This window comes from Muntiacus reevesi, chromosome 4 (genome assembly GCF_963930625.1).
Source record: "Muntiacus reevesi chromosome 4, mMunRee1.1, whole genome shotgun sequence".
Classification (NCBI taxonomy): Eukaryota; Metazoa; Chordata; class Mammalia; order Artiodactyla; family Cervidae; genus Muntiacus; species Muntiacus reevesi.
The window spans coordinates 61,687,264-61,709,216 of record NC_089252.1 but is presented as its reverse complement, the minus strand read 5'-3'; the positions used below and the strand labels follow the sequence as shown (position 1 = coordinate 61,709,216).

Genomic DNA, 21,953 nt, shown 5'->3' with positions numbered 1-21,953 from the left:
AAAATATTTTTTCTGGATTATAGACTGAAAAATTGTAATATCAAATCATGCTATTTGGAGTAAAATTTTAAATTCTTCTTTAGTCCTATTGAATGAATATTGTTACCATCACAAATGCTTCTTGAGAGTCAGCTATGCATTGTTAATGAGGTGCTTATAATGATTTTCTCATTTTATGCAGCTTCCTCCAGCTTTGCACCACAACTTGAAAAGAAGGATTATAGAGAGATTCAAGAAATCCCTCTTCAGCCAGCAGAGTAACCCTTGTAATTTGAAATCTGAAATTAAAAAGGTACAGTATTCTACATATAGAAATTCTTCTTCTACTAACAAAAACACATCATATGAATTAAATTTTATCCTCCCATGCTTGAATCCTCTATTAAACTCTGCCCTTTACTAAAGCATGTTATCAATGTTTCTCTTAGCCCATTTGGGCAGCTATATTAAAAATACCAAAAACTGTAAGCAGCAGGAATTTATTGCTCACAGTTCTAGAAGCTGAAAGTCCAAGATTGGGGTGCCAGAATAGTCGAGTCTAGTAACCTCTTCCAGGTTTCAGACTGCCAACTTCTTGCTATATCCTTACATGGCAGAGGGAGGCAAGTGAGCTCTTCCAGGCCTCTTTTAAAGGGTACTTTTAATAAGAACACTTATATAAGGGCTTTCTTTTTATGGCCTAATTACTTCCCAAAGGTCCCACCTGGGGGATTAATTTCAATATACACATTAGTGAGAACGCGGGCACTGAGGCCATAGCATACTTAAGATACTAAATCAAGGATGTGTCTTTGCCTCTAATTTTCTCACCTGTGTTTCTGAAGTTATCAACCTTAGAAGACTAATAGAAAATTCTTTCAGTATTATTGTTTGTTTCCTAAGAAGAAATGTTATTAAATATCTTTAATATAAACAAATATATATGTTTTTTGGAGAATTCTATTCCAATCTTTATTGGAATATTCTTCACCAAGCCCGTAAATTGAAGTTTGCAACTCTGAACAAGTCACTTAAGCATCTGAGGTCATAATTTTTATCACTTAAGAAGGTGGAATGAGCCATTTCTTAAAGTTCTTTTCGTCTTTGACATTAGAGAGCCTCCTAGACTTTGGGTGCTGGTAAATATTGCTATTCTTACATAAGAAAACTAAATCACAAAGAGGTTAAATCAACCCCAGATGGAAAGAAAACTGTTTATTTCTGATTAACACAACTTGGCGAAAAGCTATCCTTTTGACCTTGTTGGTAGCCATTCTGATACATGCCTTGGAGATGGTCACAGGTTCCATTCTTCTGTCCAAGAAAGACACAGGCCAAACAGTTTGGGCCCACTGGTGTAAAGATGCTTGATTCTGTTCCAATTTTGTGTGTTTTTTAAAAGTTTCAGCACATACTGGTGCTGAAGCTGAAGTTCCAATATGTTGGCAACCTGATGCAAAAGCCAACTCATTGGGAAAGACTCTGATGCTGGGAAAGATTGAGGGCAAGAGAAGGTGGCAACAGAGGATGATATGGTTGGATGGCATCACTGGTCATGAGTTTGAGCAGACTTAGGGAGATAGTGAAGGACAGGGAAGCTTGGCATGCTGCAGTTCATGGGGTCACAACGAGTTAGACACAACTTAGTGACTGAACAACAACAGAATATATGTAAACTTTGACTGAGGCATGCTGCCAATGAACTTTTTATTTAAGGTTTATTTGAAAAATTTACTGTATCCAATCTGTATCATAAATCAACTCATAATGTGGGCAGTGTTGGAGTATGGAGGAAACCAGATGTGCCCACTGAACTGAGAAGGCATCTTGAGACAGATAAACAAGGCAGGCAATTCTGTATAATCAAGTTTGTTCCAGGGTAACTTACAGGGTGAAGTTCCCTGGTGGTTCAGTGGTAAAGAATCTGCCTGCCAACACAGGAGACATGGGTTTGATGCCTGGGTCATAAAGATCCCCTGGAGAGGGAAATGGCAACCCACTCCAGTTTCTTGCCTGGGAAATCCCATGGACAGAGGCTATAGTCCATGGGGTTGCAAAAGAGTCCAACATGACTTAGTGACTGAACAACAGCAAACTTACAAGGTGGGATGGGGATCAGGTGGACAATGACCCAGAAGCATTTGCAGCTGCTCCCCACACCTTCAAGGAGCCACTGGGATGGTTTTATAGTTAACTTAGGGTGTGGGGGTTGGTGCTCGGAAACAGGAGGTGCCTTCCTAAGTCAAGTTTATGATCTTATCCTCAGCCAACATCTTAAGCATTGTCTTTGGGGACTAGCAGAGCATGGAGGCCACCTGGTCATGATGATGATTGAAAAACTTCTCTTAACTACTAAGGCCCTGACAACAGAGATGTGACTTACTGGCCAGTACAGTCCTGGGTGAGGTCAGGGGAAGGACAGGAGGAGCCACACGGGCCCAAAGTGGTGTCAGTTACCCTGACAGTCATATGGGCTGTTTGATAAGAAATACAAAAAGTATGTTTTTGCTTTTTTGTCTTACATCAGTGATATGTACACATACACAAACAGGAGATGGGGAGAAAAATGCATATCTGCAGGTAAACAAACTATAAACCCTACCTCATCAGGTATTAGAGAGATCTTTTGGATTGTCTTGGCAAATAAGGCTGAGAAACAAAGATAGGGAGTTCAAAATAGAGGTGGAGGAGACTTCAGATATTTATTGTATGATAGTCACATATTACATCATGAATACCAATAAATTGATTTATTTTGTCTCCTCTGGGTCAACCTCTCTTGTTGCAGAGCACCAGCTCTAGGGTGCATGGACTTCAGTAGTTGCAGTGCACAGGCTCGGTAGCTGTGGCTCGCAGGCTTTAGAGTGCAGACTCAGTAGTTGTGGCTCATGGGCTTAGCTGCTTCATGGCCTGTGGAATCTTCCCAGATCAGGGGTCAAACCTGTGTCCCCTGCATTCCACTGCACCACCAGGGAAGACCCCAATAGATAAATTTTTAAAAGATAAAAGTTCAAATCCCCCATAAAACATTACATTTTACTAAGTTTTGTGTTCTTATTAAAATGATGTTCAGAATAATCCAGTTTGTACACGCGTTTACTTTGAGATCCTAGCTTCATGAGAGGAATGTGCCTGCTATGAAATGAGGCTTGAAGGTGCCGCGACCTGTCCCTGCTCTGTGATCCCAGCAGGCCTGTCCTTAAAACAAATCACTGCTTCTTTGTGACTTGGGTTTTCAGTTTTGCATCCTTTCCTTGGTGTCTTTCTTTTTTCTCCTTTTCTTTCGTTATGCCCCCACCCCCAACTTGTCTGCCTCCTCTGTGCCGTCACAGGATGCCAACTTCTGTTCCTGTTCTGGGGCATGAGGGGACCAAAGGGGGGCATAGATTCATTGCTTTCAACTTTGTTAAGATGCAGATTGAATTATCCCATGAAGAATGCTGCGCTCTCCTCATCTGATACTGTGTGTGTGGTGGTTCTTAGCCTTATGGTGTTTTGTACCCTGCCATCAGGCCTCGCCTCTCGTGAGGTAAAGAAATCCTACGCCTGAGATATTAGCCAGCTTCTCTATTAACACCTTTCTTAACTTTTCCTGTCTAGAATTATTCTCCCCTTTCTCTATGCTTCAGTCACCTTTTCACTCATATCATTGTGTTTTAAATGGCTTATTATTCAAACAGCCTACCTTTTCTGTTTACCCAAGGTAGTGAGTTGTACACAGTGCCTGGTAGATTAATGGATAATTGCTGAATAGAGAATAAATTCTAGATTGATACACTTATTCTGTGTAACATAGCCTATACTGTGGTTCTGTTCTTTATTGATATATAAATATTGATATATTTATATATTTCTCCATGAAAAAGAAAGCTCTCCTGCCTCCAATCTCAATCTAAACAAGGAACGTTTGTGACATGTTTTTCCCCCTTTCTGGTGTAATCTCTAGTTAGTGGCAATTTTTGTCCAGAAATGGCTTTTTCATCCCTGGAACAATTGTAGAGGAGTCGCCCATGCCAGGGGTGATAGCACACAAAGCGAATGTGATTTCCACCCTCCCTGCTGAAGCTTATTCTAAAATCCAGGGACTCCATGTCCCAATTAAGTTTAAAAGAGTCATTGTGGGATGACTGAGTCTAGCTTATGAGTAGTCTGAGACCCAGTAGGATGTACAGAGGAATCAAAACGTGGCAGAGCCCTTTTCCAAGAAATTAAGCTCTCTAATTATGACTCACCTGAAGTGTCTTCAGTCCAGTCTGCTCAGTCATGGCTAGGATTGCAGGGTGAGTAAGGCACCTAAGCCATTGTTTTTGAGAACTAGGATTTTCAGCATGGGAGAAACGAGTAACAGAAACAAAACAGAAAATACTAATTCAAATTACAAGTATCAATATGGATCAGTGTTAATTCATGACAGATCTTATCTTTTTAAAAAAGGAACAGGCTTCCTAAATTTCACTAAAATGATCTAGAAATAAAGCAAGCAGCAGTGTGCTCGCTTTGCACCCATGGCTTTGGAGATACAGCCCATTGCAGCTGCAGAGCAGGAACTGAACACGATCATGTTAGAGTGTCTTTACTCTATTTACAGATTAAACAGCAAGGATGCTGTCAGGGCAACTGCAGGTGTGTCAACAGGACTCAGGATCCAGCTTTAAAGAGGCCTCCCACAGACTATTAGATAATTCAAGCATCAGTCAGCATAATAACCACAATTAATTGAAAGCATTAACATTTAAATCCAAGAGTTCACAACAGTGAAAAAAAATCCCTCATTAATTACCTTTGGAAGATGCTAAGTGACCAACTCATTATTTTTACAATTGCTTAAAAAAGAAAAAAGTAAAACATTTATTCTGCCTTTCCCTTATGAATTCTTTCTCCAGGTAACTAAATTGATGAGGGGGAATTTCCTCATTATCAAAGAACTTCAACTAATAAATACTGAAGGAATAAAAACAAAATATCATTTTTCAGCCCCTGAATGAAATAATGGATCTGACATGATCACTACTGTGAGGCTGTCACGGCTAACGCCATGGCAAGCAGCCTAGAGTAGGAGTAGGCCTGGTTTCCCGGGGTAACATAATTATCAGGCCTCCTGGAGCCAGCCAATCAACATATGCCTAGCCAGAAGAAAGGGAACCTATCAGGGGAAAAGCTGAAAGCCCCACGTAGGGCCAACAAAAATTACCTTGCAACTGTGTAACCAATCCGCTTACGCCAACTACCCACTGTGTAACCAATCCGATTGCGCCAACTACCTGCTGCTTGTTTTGACCTAATAAATACCCGAGAGAACTGGGGCTCAGGGCCTTTCGTCCTCACACACCTGGTGAGGGCGGGAGGCCCTGGCTCGAGTCAGTAATAAATTCCCCTATTGCGAGTTGCATTGTTTCGAGGAGTCTTCTTTCCCGACCGGGGACTTAGACTATGGGCAGAACAACTACTAGCTGCTGGTATCACAAAAAAAGGGAGCAACCAGACAGTATATGCCTCCTGATCGATGTACACGGCATGCCTGTGAAGTGTACATGCTAAACACTTGAATCTGCATCTGATCAACCTCTCAGATTTAAGCCTAAGAAAATAGAGAGTATAAATACTGGACTTTGCTGTTAACAAAGTGACCTATAAGGTCTGATAAATACTAATAGAAAAGAGCTGTAGGTTAGGAAAAAAATGAAAAATCAGGCAACATTTTATGTGTTGAAACGTTATGTAATTCAGTCAAAGAGCATAAGAAAAACATAAAGGGAGGTGGGAGGGGGATCAGGATGGGGAATACATGTAAATCCATGGATGATTCATGTCAATGTATGACAAAAACCACTACAATATTGTAAAGTAATTAGCCTCCGACTAATAAAAATAAATGGAAAAAAAACATAAAGAAAGAAAAGATAAGATGATTGACAAGTGAAGGGTGATAAAAGACATTGAAACATTTCTCACTTCTGGTACCTGTTAATATTTCATTTATTTTGGCTTAATTTTCTTCAGAGTACTGTCTCAGTTGATTAGGTTCCAAATTGTTTATGTAGCTGTTCTAGAGCAAAGATAACCTTATTTTATTATATGGGAAAATTGTTACTCACTGAGTTGTGCCCAACCATTTGCGACCCCATGGAATGTAGCCTGCCAGCCTCCCCCATCCATGGTATTTTCCAGACAAAAATACTGGGGTGGGTTGCCATTTCCTTCTCCAGGGGATCTTCCTTACCAGGAATCAAACCTGGGTCTCTCACATTGTGGGGAGTCTCTTTACCATCTGAGACACCAGGGAAGCCCTATGGTGTGGAAAAGAAGATATAATTTAAAGAATTTAGTGAGGGTTACATTTGTAGTTTCTCCTACAAATTTTATTTTCTTTTATTTAGTTTTTGCTTAAAAAGTACTATATTTTCAACTGAGCAATGAAGTGCTACAGTTCAGTTCTGTTCAGTCACCCAGTCACGTCCAACTTTTTGTGACCCCATAGACTGCAGCAAGCCAGGCCTTCCTGTCCATCACCAACTCCCAGAGTTTACTCAAACTCATGTCCATTGAGTCTGTGATGCCATCCAACCATCTCATCCTTTGTCATCCCCTTCTCCTCCTGCCTTCAGTCTTGCCCAGCATCAGTGTCTTTTCAAATGAGTTAGTTCTTTGCATCAGGTGGCGGAAGTATTGGAGTTTCAGTTTCAGCATCAGTCCTTCCAATGAATATTCAGGACTAATTTCCTTTAGGATGGACTGGTTGGATCTCCTTGTGGTTCAAGGGACTCTCAAGAGTCTTCTCTAACACTACAATTCAAAAACATAAATTCTTCAGCACTCAGCTTTCTTTATAGTCCAACTCTCATTTGACTAGATGGATGTTTGTTGGTAAAGTAATGTCTCTGCTTTTTAATATGCTGTCTGGGTTGGTTATAGCTTTTCTTCCAAGGAATAGTGTCTTTTAATTTCATAGCTGCAATCACCATCTGCAGTGATCTTGGAGCCCCCCAAAATGAAGTCTCTCACTTTTAACATAAGTTTCCATTGTTTCCCCATCTATTTCCCATGAAGTGATGGGACCAGATGCTATGATCTTAGTTTTCTAAGTGTTAAGTTTTAAGCCAACTTTTCACTCTCCTCTTTCACTTTCATTAAGAGGCTCTTTAATTCTTCGCTTTCTTCCATAAGGTGGTGTCATCTGCATATCTGAGGTTATTGATAGTTCTCCTGGCAATCTTGATTCCAGCTTGTGCTTCATCCAGCCCAGCATTTCTCATGATGTACTCTGCATAGAATTTAAATAATCAGAGTGACAATATACAGCCTTGATGTACTCCTTTTCTAGTTTCGAACCAGTCTGTTGTTCCATGTCCAGTTCTAACTGTTGCTTCTTGACCTGCATACAGATTTCTCAGGAGGCAGGTCAGGTAGTCTAGTATTCCCATCTCTTTAAGAATTTTCCACAGTTTGTTGTGATCCACCCAGTCAAAGGTTTTGGCATAGTCAATAAAGCAGAAGTAGATGTTTTTCTGGAACTCTCTTACTTTTCCGGTGATCCAGCAGATGTTGGCAATTTGATCTCTGGTTCCTCTGCCTTTTCTAAATCTATCTTGAACAGCTTGAAAGTGCTACAGATGTTCAATATTTGCTCAAAATCAATGCTTTTTGTTTTTTTTTTGGGGGGGGGAGCGGGAGTGGTACTATATAGTGATGTAATTTTTTTCTTTAATATTTACTTGATAGAACTGTAGATATTTTTTTAGAGCAGAAGACCTCTTTTTAAAAAGCTTACTTCTTATTGAAGCATAGTTGATTTACAATGTTATATTAGCTTCTGGTATACAGCAAAGTGATTCATTTGTACATATATATGTGTAAAGAATATATATATATATATATATTCTTTTTTCATATTATTTTCCATTATTGTTTATCACAGGTTATTGAATATAGTTCTCTGTGCTCTATAGTAGGATATTATTGTTTATCCATTCCAAACATAATAGCTTGCATCTGCTAATCCCAAACACCCACTCCATCCCTCCCTCACCCCACTCCCCCTTGGCAACCACAAGTCTGTTCTCTGAGTCTCTGAGTCTTTTTGTGTCATATTTTGTATTCCACATATAAGTGATATCATGTGAATTTGTCTTTCTTTTTATGACTGACTTCATTTAGATGACAATCTCTAGGTTCATCCATGTTGGTTCAAATGGCATTATTTCATTCTTTTATATAGCTGAGTACTATTTCATTATATATTTATGTACCACATCTTTTCTATCCACTCATTTGTTGATGGATGCTTAGGTTGCTTCTGTGTTTTAGTTATTGTAAATAGTGCTACTGTGAACTTTGGGCACATGTACCTCTTTGAATTATGGTTTTCTCCAGATATGTGCCCAGGAGAGGGATTGATGGATCATATGGCAACTCTAGTTTTAGTGTTTTGAGGAACCTCTATATTGTTCTTCATAGTGTGTATCAACTTACATTCCCACCAACAGTTTAAGAGTGTTCTCTTTTCTCCACACCCTCTCCAGCAATTATTGCTTGTATAGTTTTAATGATGGCTCTTCTGACCCATGTGAGGTGTTACCTCATTGTAGCTTTGACTTACACATCTCTGATAAATAGCAATGTTGAGCATACTTTCATGTGCCCATTGGCCATCTGTATGTCTTCTTTGGAGAAATGTCAGTTTATGTCTTCTGTTATTTTTTGATTGAGTTGTATCTTTTTTCTTACTGAGTTATGTGAGCTATTTGTATATTTTGCAAATTATTTTCTTGTCATTAGCATTGTTTGCAATTATTTTCTCCTAGTCCATAGGATATCTTTTCATTTTATTTATGATTTCCCTTGTTGTGCAAAAACTTATATATTTGATTAGGTCTAATTTGCTTCTGGATGGCATCACTGACTCAATGGACATGAGTTTGAGTAAACTCCAGGAGTTGGTGATGGACAGGGAGGCCTGGCATGCTGTGATTCATGGGGTCGCAAAGAGTCGGACATGCCTGAGAGAATGAACTGAACTGAACTGAACTGATTTTGTTTCTCCTTGCTTTTATTTCTATTGCCATGGGAGAATGACCTAAGGAAACATTGGTATCATTTATGTCAGAGAATGCTTTGCCTATGTTCTCTTCTAGGAGTTTTATGGTATCATGTCTTATATTTAAGTCTTTAAATCATTTTGAGTTTTTTTTTTTGTGTATAGTGTGAGAGTGTGATCCAACTTCACTGATTTACATGCAGCTTTCCAACTTTCCCAGCGGCATTTGCTGAAGAACTTTTCCCCATTTTATATTCTTGCCTCTTTTGTCAAAGATTAATTGACTGTAGGTGTATGGGTTTATTTCTGGGCTCTGTACTCTGTTCCATTGATACATATATCTGTTTCTGTGCCAATATCATGCTGTTTTGATTACTGTAGACTTGTTGTATTGTCTGAAGTCTTGGAAGGTTATGCTTCATGCTTTGTCCTTTTTCCTCAAGATTGTTGGCAATTCTGGGTCATTTATGATTCCATATAAATTTTATGATTATTTGTTCTAGTTTTATAAAAATGTCATGGGTAGTTTGATAGGGATAACATTAAATCTGTAGGTCATTTTTGGTAGCATGGCCCATTTTAACAATATGAATTCTTCCACTTCAAGAGCATTAAATATTTTTCCATTTCTTCAAATTGTCTTCTGCTTCCTTTATGAATGTTTTATAAGTTCTCAGTGTATAAGCCTTTCACCTCCTTTGTGGGTTCATACCTAGGTATTTTTCTGATGCAATTTTTTTTTTTTTTTTACTTTCTGATATTTCATCATAGTGTAAAGAAATGCAACTGATATGTTTATCTTGCATTTTGCTACCTTGCTGAATTCATTGATAAGTTCTAGTAGATTTTGTGTGGAGTCTTTATGTTCATTGATAAGTTCTAGTAATTTGCGTCTGGACTCTTTTGCGCAGAATCTTTACCATCTGTATAAAATGATAAATTTACCTCTTCCCTACCAATTTGGATACCTTTTATTTCTTTTGTCTGATTGCTGTTTCTTGAACTTCCAAAACTGTGTTGAAGAGGAGCGGTGAGAGAGAGCATTTTTATCTTGTTCCAGATTTTAGGAGGACTATTTTCAGCTTTTCACCATTGAGTATTATGTTTGCTATGGATTTGTCAAATAGCTTTTATTATGTTGAGATATGTTCTCTCTATACCCACTTTGGTGAGAATTTATATCATGAATATGTGTTGAATTTTAGAAAATACTTTCTTTGCATCTTTGTCTTTTCTTTTGTTGGTGTAGTGTATCATATTGATTAATCTGCATGTATTGAAACATCCTTGTGGCCCTGGGGTGAATTCCACTTGGTTGTGGTGTATGATCTTCTCTATGTGTGTTATTGGATTCAGTTGGATAATATTTTGTTGATAATTTTTGTATCTATATTCATCAAAAATATTGGCCTGTAATTTTCTTTGTCTGTAGTGTCTTTGTTTGGTTTTGGTATCAGGGTGATGGTGGCTTCAAAGAAAGACACTTCAGTCTTTTGGTAAAGTTTGAGAAGTTTCAATATAAATTCTTCTTTGTATGTTTGGTAGACTTCCTCAGTGAAGCCTGAACTTTTGTTTGCAGCAAGTTGTTTGTTTTACAGATTCTATTTCACTTCTAGTGGTTGTTCTGTTCAAATTATCTATTTCTTCTTTATTCAGTTTTGGTGGACTGTATGTTCCTAGAAACTTGTCCATTTCTTCTCAGTTGTCCAGTTTGTTGCCATATAGTTGTTCATAGTGAAAGGTTGTTACTGAGCCATGAAAGATGCCAGGATTCTTGGCCTCTGGAGGAGAGGAATTCAATCTGGGGCCAGTGACGAGGCTTCATCACTCAGAGCTTTTTTGTAATAAAGTTTTATCAAAGTGTATAGACAAAGCTTCTGACATAGACATCAGAAGGGGGGCAAAAAGAGTGCCCCCCTTGTTAATCTTTAGCTGGATGTTATATAGCCACTAGCAGGCTGCTAATTGGAGAAAGGAAATGTCTCAAAACTCAGAGAATGGCTCCAGGTCCTTCGCCCACAACATGCATTTTGGGATAACATTGGCACAAGGAGAGTTGTCCTGGGCCGTAAAACAATTGACATGAATCTTGAAGAAATGCAGGTTTCCAAGCAAATACACAGTCTCATTAACATAGCTTAAGAGAACATTTGCATGAGTAAAATATACTGGTTTGTCAAGTCGGTTCTAAGTCTTAGGCGGAACCAACTTGAAGACAGTGTCTAGAGTAAATACATAGTTCATTAACGTAACTTAAGAGAAACATTTCCATAAGACAAACACATTGGCTAGCTCAAGGTTCGAGAGGAGTTCAGTTGAAACCAGGTGTCATTATGGCAATACAGAAATTTAAAAGAAACCTCTTTTAAAGTTTGTATAGAGAAGGGGGGAAAATCTAATACTTGTAGTTTGCTTCTTCCTGCCACTTAAGAGAGAGATAAAAAAGGTCTTGACACTTGGAGCTTATTTCCTCCGTTTGGAGACCCCTGGCCTTCCTGCCTGTTACCCTCGCAACACTATTCTCTCTCTCTCTCTCTCTCTCTCTTTTTTTTTTTTTTGTGTTTCTGTAGTATCAGTTATTATTTCTCCACTTTCATTTTTTACTTTGTTCACTTGGATCCTCTTTCTTTTCTTCTTAGTGAACCTGGTCTGAGGTTTGGTAGTTTTGTTTACCCTTTCAAATAATTAGCTCTCTGTTGTACTGATTTTTTGCCTACTCAAGTTTCTATTTGATTTATTCCCTCTCTGATCATTATTATTTCCTTCCATCTGCTACTTTAGGTTTTATTTTTTCTTCTTTTTCTAATTCTTTTAGGTGGTGGTTTAAGTTGTTTATTTGAGATTTTTCTTGTTCTTTGAGGAAGGCTTGTGTGGCTATATACTTTGCTCTAAGGTCTACTTTCGCTGCATCCCATAGATTTTTCTATGGTTGTGTTTTCATTATCATTTGTCTCAAGGTTTTTATAAATTTCCTCTTTGATTTCATCATTGACCCATTGATTTTGTTAGTAGCATGTTTTTAATCTACTTGTAATCATTTTTTCTTATTTCTCTTTTTGTGGTTGATTTCTAGTTTCATGCCATCATGGCCAGGAAAGATGCTTGAAATAATTTCCATCCTCTTAAATTAGTCTTGAGGCTTGCTTTGTGTCCTAGTATGTGGCCAATCTTAGAGAATGTCTCAGGTGCTTTTGAAAAGAATGTGTACTCTGGGTTTTTTGGATGTAATTTTTGGAAAATACCAACTAAGTCTAACTTTTCTGTTTATCATTTGGTATTTCTGTTACCTTATTGATTTTCTGCTGGTCGATCTGCCTGTTGATGTGAATTGTGTGGTAAAGTCTCCTAGTATTATTGTATTCCTTTCAGCTTCTCCCTTTATGTCTGTTAGTATTTGCTTTGTGTATTTGGGTGTTCTTATATTGGTGTTCCTATACATGTTAACGTCTGTAATATCCTCTTTTTGTATTTATCCATTTATCATTATATAGTGCTTTCTTTATCTTTATTTATGGCCTTTGTTTTAAAGTCTATTTTGTCTGATGTGAGTATTGCTGCCCCCACTTTCTTGTCATTTCTATTTGCTTGAAATATCTTTTTCCATCCCTTCATTTTCCATCTCTGTGTCTCCTTTGCCCTAAAGTGGGTTTCTTGTAGACAACATATTGTAACCTCTTTTTGTTTGTTTGTTTTTGTCCATTATGCCACTCTACCTTTTGATTGGAGCACTTAGGTAGTTGACATTTAAGGTCATTATTGGTAGATATGCATTTATAGCCATTTTATTCCTTGTCTTCCAGTTGACTTCACATTTCTTTTTTGTTCCCTTCCTTTTCTTCTGTGGTTTGATGGCTTTCTTTTGCATTATGCTTGAGTTCCTTTCTTTTTTGTGTGTGTGAATCTATTGTATTTTTTCATTTGGGATTACTCTTTTTCAAGTATGCTAACCCATTCCTATATCTATTTGCTTTAGACTGGTAGTCATATAGGCTCAAACACATTCTTTTTTAAAAATATACATTTTTCTTACTGTTTTCCTCCGCATTTTATGATTTTGATGTCCTCTTTTATATCATCATGTGTATCCTTTTGCTGTTCATTGTAGTTATTATCACTCTCACAAATTATTTTCTAATTTTTTAAGCCTGTCTACTGACTTACTTAAATGTCCGATTGTGATTTTTCTCTTTCCTATAGGTTGTTGCTTCTTTTATATTTAGAGAAGACTTCTAAAAATTTCTTTTAGAGTAAGTTTAGTATTGCTGTATTCTTTTAGCTTTTGCTTGTCTGAGAAATTCTTTATCCCTATGTCTATTCTAAATTATCATCTTGCTAGGTAGAATATCCTAGGTTGCAGATTTTTCCCTTTCAGGACTTTGAATATATCTTGCCACTCCTAGCCTGCAACATCTCTGTGGAGAAATCACCTGAGAGTCTTATGGGGATTTACTTGCAGTTAACTCTTTGTTTTTTTCTTGGTGCCTTTAAAATCCTCTCCTTAACTTTTGCCATTTTAATTATAGATCTGTTTGGGTTCACCTGTCTGGGACTCTCTATGTTTCCTGTACCTAGATGCCTGATTCCTTCTTTAGGTTGGGAACTTTTCAGCCTTAATCCCTCAAATATATTTTCTCTCCCTGTTTTTCTTTCTTCTTCTTCTGAAATACCTATTATGCATAGATTGGCACACTTTATACTATTCCAAAGTTCTTATATGTTGCTTTCATTTTTTTCATCTTTCTTCCTGATATTCTGATTGGGTGATTTCCATTATTCTATCTTCCAGATCGCTTACTTGTTCTGCATTATTCAATTTTCCATTTATTACCTTTAGTTCAGCTTTCACCTCAGCAAACAATTTCCTAATTTTTCTTGGTTTCTGTTCATAGTTTATAGTTTATTTTTATAGTAGCCTGCATTTCTACTGATAGGTTTTATTCATCCCTTCAGTATTTTTATTACCTCATTTTTGAACTCAGTCTATTAGAATGAAGAGGTCTGTTTCATTGTTTGTTCATCCAGGTGAATTCTCTTGATCATTTACTTGGGAGTGGTTCCTCTGCTTCTTCATTTACTTGTATTCCTCTAACTCTATGAGTTTATGAGAAAGTTATCTACTGTGGTCTTGGAAGGCTATTTTTATGTGGGAGAGTTCCTGTGTAGCGTGCATGGGTTTAATATTGTTGGTGCAAAGGCTTTCTTTAGTATGGGTGCCTGCACCTCTTTCCTCAGTGTGTGCTGGCCATTACCCTTTTGGGAGGCAGTGAGAGTGGCATTGTGATGACTAGAGCCTACACTGAATAGTAAAAAGGGCCTCATCTTTGCTCTGTCATTGTCACTGCTCTGTCAGGGACAGGGTCTACTCCTTAGTTTTTGGAGCAAAAGCCCCAGATTCGTATCCGAGCTGCAGTATGAGGTAGGTGAGATTGGAGCTCTCATGTTTGGAGAGAAATTACTGAATGTTCTTCAGCAGGAGCTGTCTATCCAGGTGTGTGGTTGGTGGCGTCACCTGTCACCTATTGTGTGGGCTCATAAAGAACAATATTGTTGGCACTGCCCTCATCCCCACCTCAACTGTGGGAGTGCAGGCATTTGGCCCTGGTGTCTCTCAGACCCTGCATTCACAAAGCCACCAGTGCAGATCCGTAGGTACTAATCCATTGAATCCAGGCACCAGGTGAAGGGGTTCCCCTGGTGAGGGAGCCTTCACCTGCTGGCGGAGGGGTTTCCCCTGGTGAGGGAACCTTTCCCCTACCACAGCTCTGTCCCAGTTGTGCAGATCCTGTGCTGCTCCCTTAATCATTTTCTTTCATCTTAGCTGGTCATGTGGTGATCCTTCATACAATTTTGGCTGTCTGGGACCTTCTGTCAGTGTTCAGCAGGTATTTTTTGAGAGTTGTGCCACATGTAGATATATTTTTGATGTAGTTGTAGGAGGAAGTGAAATCCACTTCCTATTCTGCCACCTTAATTGGATGTCAGATGGACATCCAATTTTGTCAGTTCAGAAGGTTTCTTATGCATTCTTCCAAATAGAAGCATACATGCCAACGATGGGAGGTACACCTGCCAGCTAAGTGTTCATAAGTTTAGAGAGGCCCCCCACCCAGTGCTGGTCTGAGCCACTTCACAGCCTCAGTCAGCCCAAGAGGCCATTAATTTGAAGGTTCTGTTGTATCACCCATATTTCTACCTACTGGGTGAGCATTCACTTTGCCATGTAGTGTGTCCAGAATTGATCCCACCACCTTCTTTCTTCTTTTGTCCACATCAAATATTACTGGAAGCATCTGTTTTCCTTCTGCTCTGTCTCTAAACCTTGGGTCACCCTCAACTGTTCCACCTTATCTCTTGCATCCCCTAAATCATTAACACCTGGGGAATCTTCATAGTGTAGGTGATTTAGCTTGGCCTTTGGTGATACCCCATGGGGTCTAGCCCTAGTTCTGCCAGTTACTACCTATGCTCTTTGAGCAAATTACTCCCCAAGTTCCTCATCTGTGAAATGGGGATAATGCCCAAGTTACAGGGTAGTTGTAGGAACCAAATAGAATATTGGCTATATCTAGAATGTAGTAAGTACTGAATCAGTGACCACAGGTGGTGGTGGTGTTGTGATTAAGTAGGAATATTTGGTCTTCCTCCTCCTCTTGGTTTCCACCTTATGCAAGCTTTATATCTCTTGCACTAGAGTCATACTTCCTTGCTGATCAACTTGTTCTCCAGTCCATTTTGCCAGACTTGCCAATGTTTCTAAACATCTGTTTCCAGTTTCCTGCTTCGCTGTCTAACTCTGGGTCCAACCCAGGACTCCATTCTTTGTAGGAGCCTCCTCCTGATCTGCCTGTGTTCACCCTGAGTTCACAGACCTACTCAAGCTATTATATATACTGCATTCAGGGTGACCTTTTAAAAATAGAAATCTGACCAGAAATTGTCCATGGGGCTTTTAATATAAAATGTCAAAATCCTTACCTATGGTGTTCACAGTCCTGTCTGGTCCAAGCCTTGCCTGTCTCTCCACCCTCACCTCACACAACTCTTGCTGTCTGTACCCTGGCCACAGTGCCCAGCTACCATGCCGCGTCCTCCCAAGTCTGTACACACTCTTTCTTCTGCCTGTAATGTTCTTTCTACTCCATCCTTTATTTAATCCTACTCTTTATTTCAGCTCTCAGCACAAGAGTCATTCTTTCAGGAAAGCCTTCGCTAAGTTAAATCTGTTATCTCTTAGAACCAGAGGCCTGGTCTTCAGTGTGCTTGCACATCTGCAGTTTTACAAATATGCATTTGTAATACATACTTCACAGTCATAATTCTCCTTAATGAGTCAGTAAGCTCCAATAATACAATATTTAGCCAATATTGATTGTTTTCATTGCTTGAATCTGTGCGTGGCACACAATAGTAGATTTAAAAAGCCATTACTCCCTGAGGACTTCCCTGGCTATCTAGTGGTTAAGACTCAGTGGTTAAGACTCCTGCTTTCAATGCAGGAGGCATGGGTTTGATTCCTGGTTGGGAAACTAAAGTTCTGCATGCTGTGCTGCACAGCCAAAAATAATTTTGTTTTTTTTTTATTATTATTTTTTATTTTTATTGTTTTCCCATTTATTTTTATTAGTTGGACGCCAACCATTTCTAAACATTGCGGTGGGTTTCATCATACATTGACATGAATCAGCCATGGAGCTACATGTATTCCCCATCCCGATCCCCCCTCCCACCTCCCTCTCCATCCGATTCCTCTGGCTCTTCCCAGTGCACCAGGCCCGGGCACCTGTCTCATGCATCCCACCTGGGCTGGTGATCTGTTTCACTATAGATAATGTTCATGCTGTTCTCTCGAAACATCCCACCCTTGCCATCTCCCACAGAGTCCAAAAGTCTGTTCTGTACATCTGTGTCTCTTTTTCTGTTTTGCATATAGGGTTATCATTACCATCTTTCTAAATTCCATATATGTGTGTTAGTATGCTGTAATGTTCTTTATCTGTCTGGCTTACTTCACTCTGTATAATGGGCTCCAGTTTCATCCACCTCATTAGAACTGATTCAAATGAATTCTTTTTAACGGCCGAGCAATATTCCATGGTGTATATGTACCACAGCTTCCTTATCCATTTGTCTGCTGATGGGCATCTAGGTTGCTTCCATGTCCTGGCTATTATAAACAGTGCTGCAATGAATATTGGGGTGCACGTGTCTCTTTCAGATCTGGCTTCCTCGATGTGTATGCCCAGAAGTGGGATTGCTGGGTCATATGGCAGTTCTATTTCGAGTTTTTTAAGAAATCCCCACACTGTTCTCCATAGTGGCTGTACTAGTTTGCATTCCCACCAACAGTGTAAGAGGGTTCCTTTTTCTCCACACCCTCTCCAGCATTTATTTATTGCTTGTAGACTTTTGGATAGCAGCCTTCCTGACTGGCGTGTAATGGTACCTCATTGTGGTTTTGATTTTCATTTCTCTGATAATGAGTGATGTTGAGCATCTTTTCATGTGTTTGTTAGCCATCTGTATGTCTTCTTTGGAGAAATGTCTGTTTAGTTCTTTGGCCCATTTTTTGATTGGGTCATTTACTTTTCTGGAATTGAGCTTCAGGAGTTGCTTGTATATTTTTGAGATTAATCCTTTGTCTGTTTCTTCATTTGTTATTATTTTCTACCAATCTGAGGGCTGTCTTTTCACCTTGCTTATAGTTTCCTTTGTTGTGCAAGAGTTTTTAAGTTTCATTAGGTCCCATTTGTTTATTTTTGCTTTTATTTCCAATATTCTGGGGGGTGGGTCATAGAGGATCCTGCTGTGATTCTTGTCGGAGAGTGTTTTGCCTATGTTCTTCTCTAGGAATTTTATAGTTTCTGGTCTTACATTTAGATCTTTAATCCATTTTGAGTTTATTTTTGTGTATGGTGGTAGAAAGTGTTCTAGTTTCATTCTTTTACAAGTGGTTGACCGCTTTTCCCAGCACCACTTGTTGAAGAAGTTGTCTTTTTTCCATTGTATATCCTTGCCTCCTTTGTCGAAGATAAGGTGTCCATTGGTTTGTGGATTTACCTCTGGACTTTCTATTCTGTTCCATTGATCTGTATTTCTGTCTTTGTGCCAGTACCATACTGTCTTGATGACTGTGGCTCTGTAGTAGTCTGAAGTCAGGCAAGTTGATTCCTCCAGTTCCATTCTTCTTTTTCAAGATTACTTTGGCTATTCGAGGTTTTTTGTATTTCCATACAAATTGTGAAATTATTTGTTCTAGTTCTGTGAAAAATATCGTTGGTAGCTTGATAGGAATTGCATTGAATCTATAGATTGCTTTGGGTAGTATAGCCATTTTGACAATATTGATTCTTCCAATCCATGAACATAGTATGTTTCTCCATCTTTTTGTGTCCTCTTTGATTTCTTTCATCAGTGTTTTATAGTTTTCTATGTATAGGTCTTTTGTTTCTTTAGGTAGATATACTCCTAAGTATTTTGTTCTTTTTGTTGCAATGGTGAATGGAATTGTTTCCTTAATTTCTCTTTCTGTTTTCTCATTGTTACTGTATAGGAATCCAAGGGATTTCTGTGTGTTAATTTTATATCCTGCAACTTTACTATATTCATTGATTAGCTCTAGTAATTTTCTGGTAGAGTCTTTAGGGTTTTCTATGTAGAGGATCATGTCATCTGCAAACAGCGAGAGTTTCACTTCTTCTTTTCCTATCTGGATTCCTTTTACGTCTTTTTCTGCTCTGATTGCTGTGGCCAAAACTTCCAAAACTATGTTGAATAGTAGTGGTGAGAGTGGGCACCCTTGCCTTGTTCCTGACTTAAGGGGAAATGCTTTCAATTTTTCACCATTGAGGGTGATACTTGCTGTGGGTTTGTCATATATAGCTTTTATTTTGTGGAGGGATGTTCCTTCTATTTCTGCTTTCTGGGGAGTTTTAATCATAAATGGGTGTTGAATTTTGTCAAAGATTTTCTCTGTATCTATTGAGATAATCATGTGGTTTTTATCTTTCAATTTGTTAATGTGGTGTATTACATTGATTGATTTGTGGATATTAAAGAATCCTTGCATTCCTGGGATAAAGCCCACTTGGTCATGGTGTATGATCTTTTTAATATGTTGTTGGATTCTGTTTGCTAGAATTTTGTTAAGGATTTCTGCATCTATGTTCATGAGTGATATTGGCCAGTAGTCTTCTTTTTTTGTGGCATCTTTGTCTGGTTTTGGTATTAGGGTGATGGTGGCCTCATAGAATGAATTTGGGAGTTTACCTTCTTCTGCAATTTTCTGGAAGAGTTTGAGTAAGATAGGTGTTAGTTCTTCTCTAAATTTTTGGTAGAATTCAGCTGTGAAGTCATCTGGTCCTGGGCTTTTGTTTGCTAGAAGATTTCTGATTACAGTTTGGATTCCCTTGCTTGTGATGGGTCTGTTAAGATCTTCTATTTCTTCCTGGTTTAGTTTTGGAAAGTTATACTTTTCTAAGAATTTGTCCATTTCTTGTAACTTGTCCATTTTATTGGCATAGAGCTGCTGGTAGTAGTCTCTTATGATCCTTTGTATTTCAGTGTTGTCTGTTGTGATCTCACCCTTTTTATTTCTGATTTTGTTAATTTGATTCTTCTCTCTTTGTTTCTTAATGAGTCTTGCTAATGGTTTGTCAATTTGGTTTATTTTTCAAAAAACCAGCTTTTAGCTTTGTTGATTTTTGCTACGGTCTCTTTAGTTTCTTTTGCATTTATTTCTGCCCTAATTTTTAAGATTTCTTTCCTTGTACTAACCCTGAGGTTCTTCATTTCTTCCTTCTCTAATTGCTTTAGGTGTAGAGTTAGGTTATTTATTTGACTTTGGTGTTGTTTCTTGAGGTAAACCTCTAATGCTATGAACCTTCCCCTTCGCACTGCTTTTACAGTGTCCCATAGGTTTTGGGTTGTTGTCTTTTCATTTTCATTCATTTCTATGCATATTTTGATTTCTTTTTTTATTTCTTCTATGACTTGTTGGTTATTCAGAGGCATGTTATTTAGCCTCCATATGTTTGAATTTTTAACAATTTTTTTTCCTGTGATTGAGATCTAATCTTACTGCACTATTGTCAGAAAAGATGACTGGAATGATTTCAATTTTTTTCAATTTACCCAGACTAGATTTATGGCCCAGGATGTGATCTATTCTGGAGAAGGTTCCATGTGCGCTTGAGAAAAAGGTGAAGTTGATTGTTTTGGGGTGAAATGTCCTATAAATATCAATTAGGTCTAGCTGGTCCATTGTGTCATTTAAGGTTTGTGTTTCCTTGTTAATTTTCTCTTTAGTTGATATATCCATAGTTGTGAGTGGGGTATTAAAGTCTCCCACTATTATTGTGTTACTATTAATTTCCCCTTTCATACTCGTTAGCGTTTGCCGTACATATTGCGGTGCTGCTATGTTGGGTGCATGTATATTTATAGTTGTTATATCTTCTTCTTGGATTGATCCTTTGATCATTATGTAGTGTCCTTCTTTGTCTCTTTTCACATCCTTTATTTGAAAGTCTATTTTATCTGATTTGAGTATTGCGACTCCTGCTTTCTTTTGTTCTCCTTTTGCGTGAAATATTTTTTTCCAGCCCTTCACTTTTGGTCTGTAGGTGTCTCTTGTTTTGAGGTGGGTCTCTTGTAGACAGCATATATAGGGATCTTGTTTTTGTATCCATTCAGCCAATCTTTGTCTTTTGGTTGGGGCATTCAACCCATTTACATTTAAGGTAATTATTGATAGGTGTGGTTCCATTGCCATTTACTTTGTTGTTTTGGGTTCACGTTTATACAACCTTTCTGTTTTTCCTGTCTAGAGAAGATCCTTTAGCAACTGTTGATGAGCTGGTTTGGTGGTGCTGAATTCTCTCAGCTTTTGCCTGTCTGTAAAGCTTTTGAATTTTCCTTCATATCTGAATGAGATCCTTGCTGGGTACAGTAATCTAAGTTGTGGGTTACTCTCTTTCATTACTTTAAGTACGTTCTGCCATCCCCTTCTGGCCTGGAGGGTTTCTATTGATAGATCAGCTGTTATCCTTATGGGAATCCCTTTGTGTGTTATTTGTTGTTTCTCCCTTTCTGCTTTTAATATTTGTTCTTTGTGTTTGATCTTTGTTAATTTGATTAGTATGTGTCTTAGGGTGTTTCGCCTTGAGTTTATCTTGTTTGGGACTCTCTGGGTTTCTTGGACTTGGGTGGCTATTTCCTTCCCCATTTTAGGGAAGTTTTCAGCTATTATCTCCTCGAGCATCTTCTCATGGCCTTTCTTTTTGTCTTCTTCTTCTGGGACTCCTATGATTCGAATGTTGGGGCATTTCACATTGTCCCAGGGGTCCCTAAGGTTGTCCTCATTTCTTTTGATTCTTTTTTCTTTTTTCCTCTCTGCTTCATTTATTTCCACCATTTTATCTTCTACCTCACTTATCCTATCTTCTGTCTCCATTATTCTACTCTTGGTAGGGTGTTTTTGATCTCATTTATAGCATTATTCATTTTTAATTGACTTTTTTATGTCTTCTAGGTCTTTATTAAACATTTCTTGCATCTTCTCAATTTTTGTCTCCAGGCTATTTATCTGTAACTCCATTTTGTTTTCAAGATTTTGGATCATTTTTATTATCATTATTCTAAATTGTTTTACTTGATGGGCATTTTTCATGTTCCTTTACCTGTTGGATATTTCTCTGCCTTTTCATCTTGTTTAGATTGCTGTGTCTGGCGTGGACTTTCTGTATTCTGGAGGTCTGTGATTCCTTTTTAATGTGGAGGTTTTACTCAGTGGGTGGGGTTGGACGATTGGCTTGTCAAGGTTTCCTGGTTAGGGAAGCTTGCGTCGGTGTCCTGGTGTGTGGATCTCAATTTCTTCTCTCTGGAGTGTAATGGAGTGCCCAGTAATGAGTTTTGAGATGGGTCTATGTGTTAGGTGTAACCT

At 38.4% G+C, this 21,953-nt stretch overlaps 1 protein-coding gene across 1 annotated transcript in view; it reads left to right on the top strand.

Annotated features, from left to right (window-relative positions):
• NEK10 (NIMA related kinase 10) overlaps nt 1-21,953 on the top strand; it is a 263,349-nt gene that overhangs the window by 225,155 nt on the left and 16,241 nt on the right. Inside the window, exon 32 of the mRNA XM_065935224.1 lies at nt 182-292. Within this exon, the coding sequence (XP_065791296.1) occupies nt 182-292 (111 nt within the window). The remainder of the gene's footprint in view (nt 1-181; nt 293-21,953) is intronic.